General features: G+C 32.2%; 1 protein-coding gene across 5 annotated transcripts in view; it reads left to right on the top strand.

The window, feature by feature from the left end:
- LOC106474217 (protein chibby homolog 1-like) overlaps positions 1-4,871 on the top strand; it is a 6,596-nt gene extending 1,725 nt beyond the window's left edge. For 4 of the 5 annotated variants that reach the window (XM_022402569.1, XM_013934909.2, XM_022402566.1 and 1 more), the window contains exons 2-4: positions 536-725; positions 3,551-3,666; positions 4,601-4,871. In XM_022402569.1, the coding sequence (XP_022258277.1) occupies positions 539-725; positions 3,551-3,666; positions 4,601-4,687 (390 nt within the window). In that variant the 5' untranslated portion in view covers positions 536-538 and the 3' untranslated portion in view covers positions 4,688-4,871. Of the gene's footprint in view, positions 1-63; positions 230-535; positions 726-3,550; positions 3,667-4,600 lie in introns of those variants that run through there. The other variant, XM_022402568.1, reaches the window with a different exon arrangement.
- The last annotated feature ends 687 nt before the right edge of the window (positions 4,872-5,558 follow it).

A 5,558-nucleotide genomic window follows, 5' to 3' on the forward strand; every position in this document is an offset into this window, starting at 1 on the left:
CATCAGGTACCTTGTTGAAACGTTGTACATTTGCTGTCATGTTAAACTTATATTAAAGTTTTTCTTCATTACCCATTCAAGCCGTCTCCAGCCATTGTTAGTCTCAAAGTGGGTTCCTCGTCATTGAACTTTTGCTGTCTTAAAGAATTACCAGTGCATTCAGTCTTTTGAGGTCACTCTCTGTCATTCCAGGCTTGTAACTACATGTAATAAGAAATGGTTGTGAAATGTAAGCTAATTGAATCAGAAATTTTAGGTTTAGTTTGTTCTGCCATTTGTAGGTGAACTTAGAATGATCCCTAACTGTTTTATATCTTTGTATATTGAGTATTCTGTCATAATCGCATGACAACAGTTTTGTGTATCAAAACAAGTGAAACAAAATAAATACAGGAAATATATCTTATTAAAAAAGTCAATTTTTTTAAAGAAGCTGTTGTATTGTGGTGTTATTCTTGATCAACAGTCATGATGTATGTTTGTTTATATATATATATGTAGAGAGAGAGAATTTTTTTTTGTGTGTATGTTGCAGAAAATGCCTCTTTTTGGCAGCAAGTTCTCCCCCAAAAAGACAACTCCACGAAAATCACCATCTCTCTCTAACCTTACTCAGAGTTTAGACCCTGGTCATACTCAAGAGGAACTGGGTCTTAACTATGGACCAATTAAGCTACGCCTTGGAAATCAACAAGCTAAATTTGAAAATGGACAATGGGTTACAGGTATTTAAAGATGAAAAGATTTCAACAACTAATAACGACAATAGTCTAACTGATAGTCTACTGTCTCAAATTCATTCTCACTGTTGTCTTTGTTTTACAGATATAACCCACAAAATTAACCTTCCATCCATCAGGAACTTGCCTACTGTCTAGTGGCAGTTTAATATTTGAATACTGACCTCTGTTGGCTAAATAGTAGACAATGTTTTGAGCACTGATTGGCTTTTACATTCTCATGTCTATGAAATTGTTGTCTTTAAGTCATTCCCATTTTTAAAACACAATTTGTAACCTTTGGAGTAGCAAACAAGTTAAATATTGAAAAGTTAAGAAAAAACTCCTTCAGATTATTCATATATATATCTAGAGTATTAATAACCAAATTATTTAAACTGAAAAAAAAACCCAGAAAAGTTTATAATAGAAATGAGCTATTTGTGTTCAAGCTAATGAAATTTGGTTTAAATGTTTTCTTAATAATAATTATGGTTATATTTACAAATTATGAAAATGTTCCAATCACAAAAGTTATGCACTAATATTTTCATGAGTTCTTTATGAAGTTTACTCCTTATGAACTGTATAATATTAGTTTATTTAATAAAAACTGTAACATTTTGTTAATAAATTAGTATATATTTACATCTTACGAAGACAATCCTTACCCGAGTCAATTCGATAGGACTTAGAATACAGACTGCTATAGAGTGAGAAAACATGCATGTAAGTTGTATATTTAAGGAAAGATTTATTTATCGAGCAATGGGATTTATCATGATTTTCAAAAAAAAGGAATTAACATATCATTGTAGACAGGAATTGGAGACTTATTTTCCAGTTGTTTATCTGTAATGATAATGTAAGTTGTATATTTAAGGAAAGATTTATTTATCGAGCAATAGGATTTATCATGATTTTCAAAAAAGGAATTAACATATCATTGTAGACAGGAATTGGAGACTTTTTTCCAGTTGTTTATCTGTAATGATAATGGGCGTTTGAATAATTCCTCTGTAGTTTCATTGTAAGGACTTAGATCGTATTAGAGTATCATATTAATTCTGTTTAGTCTCTTCATTATAAGCTCTGGACAAGTTGGAAATGAGCACAAAGAAATGCTTCTTGGATGAGGATAATTTCTATTTTACAATAGAGAGAGAGAGAGATGGATAATCAGGGGGGGGGTGGTTACAAACTTTGTAAAAACTTGTCTTTCTCTTATATATAGCTCTTCCCCCCCCCTCAATTTTCGTGGCACAAAAATATATGTATATAAGCCAACATTAAAAGTTGCACTTAACAAATGAGCAGGAAACATAACAATAGGTGGAACTGTAACTGGCTAAGTAATGTTACCGGTTAACAATGTTAAGTTTGTACCTGGGCATGTATTATCTGAGTTCCTGTGACGTATTGTATATTAAAAAATCTATTGTGTCTGCTGTCTAAAATACTGCTTCTGATGATAGCCCAAGTTTAGACACAGTGTGGTCACACTGCAAGATCTCTATGTTTATGTAGATCACTATGTACGAGTAGGTCAGTATATCTCAGCCCCATGTTAAATAATTTGCTTATGATAGTGTTTTTTTACAAGGAGTAAGATTAAGGAATCCATGTTCGTTTGTTGTAACCATATATTTATCATAAATGTTACACGAAGAGAAGATTAAGAACATTTTGATTACGTTATACAAGATATGAGATGATTGTAGATTACAAGTTACCGTGAAATGTACATTTACGGTAAGTTATTGAACTGCTAACATGAGTTTTTAATATTGTTTCTTAATCACAAGGAAAATTTGTGGTTTTAGTAAACAAGTTTATAAAATTATTTATATAGAACATATTAGGGGAAGAGTGGCTACCCCTGTAAATCATTAGTTATTGTGTACTGCCGTCAGAATGAATTGTATGTAATTCATTCACATGGCCCCCCTATGCAGAAACACGCTGGTGAACAGGCTCAACTTTCTATAATCAAAGTGTGACTTCAGTTTTTTGTTCACAGAGCAGGTTTTCAAGCTCATACATATATTTTATAATATGTACAACAGCTTTATGATGAGAGCCTAATGATAATGCCCCCTTCCCCCTCCAAGGGTTATTTTACTCCACACTGTTGTCATATATTTCTACCATAGGCTTCGGTGCAATTTATGTCATTGCCAAACACTCAACCCACGTTCTTTTGTGTCATTATTCTAAATAATGCACAACTTTCACATACCTTCTCGAGCTCGCTGGAGACCATGCAATCTTCTTGAGCCCCGCTGAAGACCATGCAGCCTTCTTGAGCCCCGCTGGAGACCATGCAACCTTCTCGAGCCCTGCTGGAGACCATGCAACCTTCTCGAGCCCCGCTGGAGACCATGCAGCCTTCTCAAGCTCTGCTGGAGACCATGCAGCCTTCTCGAGCTCTGCTGAAGACCATGCAGCCTTCTCGAGACCTTCCAGATAGAATAGCCCCCAACCACAAGAAGTGCTTTTTTTTCGTATATGAAACATAATGTTCTGTGTTCAGTCTATGTGTTAACTAGAAATGACATTTTAAAACCTTTTACTTTTTCATGACATTCATTTTAATTGGTACAAATTGCATTCAGAATTAAGATGTCCGTCGCACTCTATCTACTTCTGTTAATCTGATTGGCTAATGGAGATCTTAATTGTCTGTATACTGGATTGTAAAAAAATATCTTGATTTTATATGTAAATATTCAGGACAGTTAAACTTGACTTACTTTTAGTGATACATGCAGCTATACAAAATGTATTTTTTGCTAATTATTTCTAATCCTAAGGAGTTTTTATTTTTTCAGAACCAAAAAATGCGAGTGTGTCGTCCAAAGAAATAGAGGAATTAAAACAAGAAAACAAACGTTTGATCGAAGAAAATAATTTCCTGAAGTACAAGTTAGAGATTATGTTAGATTTGGTAATGTTACGAAACCTTTTTTTTTTTTTTCATTTCAGTTATGCTCATCTATTATAGAGTTCAGTTTTCACTAAGATGTTTCTGTGGTGTTTGACGTAAAGTTTATTTAACAAAATAAAAAAGATAAAATTGTAATGCAAGTAAAATTACTTTTTTATACGTGAAATAATGTTCAAGTAAAAATTTAATCTGCATTAATCCCGCAAAAAGAGATTAACGTAATACTTATAACCTACTTGTAATTTTCCAAAAGCCAACTTTCCTTAGATATTTAGTTTCAGAAATCTGTTTGTTACCATTTTAAGTCTAACGTTATTGCTGTTCTTTTGTCAAGATTAATCCTTTTTTTTTTACTAGAAATATTGTTATTAACTATTAAAATCTAAATATAAAAAGATTAGTTTCTTTCATGTCTGTAGTCGTTTAAGTTGTGAAACCCATTAGCTTTCTTCTGTCATCAGTTACTTGCTGACCAAAGCAAGCAGGTGTAAAAATGATCTCAGCGATTAATAGACCCGAGTTATTATACCATTCTGAATAGCTGTATGTGAGTTCATAAAATGAAAACTGATAATGATTAGATTATACTGATTCATCAGTTCAGTACTTGTGCTGCTATCAACATCTTTGTATTGTAATCCAGATAGTATCTTACGAGGTTCGAACAGCTTAGAAGATTTAGGCTATTCTTAAGTCAGTATACTGATCTGCTTTGCCAGATTAGTATACTGACTTAAGAATTGCCTAAACTTGTACAAAAATGAACATTTTATTGCTTTTTGTACATTAACTAAACAACTGATAGTTAAATAGTATGTGTTTGTGGTCTCATCTTGAACACAGTGTTTTTTTTTAATTACATGCTGGTTGTTTCATGAAAATATTATTGGAAGCTAAGAGGTAAATTAAAATCTAAAAACTTTATTTTTTCCAGCTTACTGAGAAAACGCTTGATTTTTATCTCCAGGAGGAAGAAGTAGAACAGTTAAAGACAAAAAATTTTGGAAGAAGTAAAAGTTAATGTTCATTGAGTCACACTAGAATGTTATTCTTGTATTTCAGTTTATGATAAGTAATTGTTTTACATGTAAATCTTTTTTGTATGAATTATAAGCTATTTAAAATCTGAAGATGATAAATATGGCATATTTATAATATCACTGTAATTGTTAAAAGAAGTATTTAAAAAAATATAAAGAACTTGATTAGAATGTAATGTTTTTTACATCCTTAGTCATTGGGTAGTTCTAATATCATAACTCGCAATCAGAACTTATACTTAGGCCCATGTACGTCACATTTCAACAACACTTGTTGGACATGTTCAGAAAGTAAGTTCATAAAAAAAATTAATCTAGTAATATCTTTTGCTGTTTTTACTACACATTAATGACTCCCAGAGTCTAGTAATATCCCTTGCTGTTTTCACTACACATTAATGACTCCCAGAATCTAGTAATATCCCTTGCTGTTTTTACTACACATTAATGACTCCCAGAATCTAGTAATATCTCTTGCTGTTTTTACTACACATTAATGACTCCCAGAATCTAGTAATATCCTTTGCTGTTTTTCACTACACATTAATGACTCCCAGAATCTAGTAATATCCCTTGCTGTTTTTACTACACATTAATGACTCCCAGAATCTAGTAATATCCCTTGCTGTTTTTACTACAGATTAATGACTTCCAGAATCTAGTAATATCTCTTGCTGTTTTTACTACACATTAATGACTCCCAGAATCTAGTAATATCCTTTGCTGTTTTCACTACACATTAATGACTTCCAGAATCTAGTAATATCCCTTGCTGTTTTTACTACACATTAATGACTCCCAGAATCTAGTAATATCCTTTGCTGTTTTTACTACAGATTAATGACTCCCAGA

The sequence above is a fragment of the Limulus polyphemus genome, unplaced genomic scaffold (assembly GCF_000517525.1).
Source record: "Limulus polyphemus unplaced genomic scaffold, Limulus_polyphemus-2.1.2 Scaffold6960, whole genome shotgun sequence".
NCBI classification, from domain to species: Eukaryota; Metazoa; Arthropoda; class Merostomata; order Xiphosura; family Limulidae; genus Limulus; species Limulus polyphemus.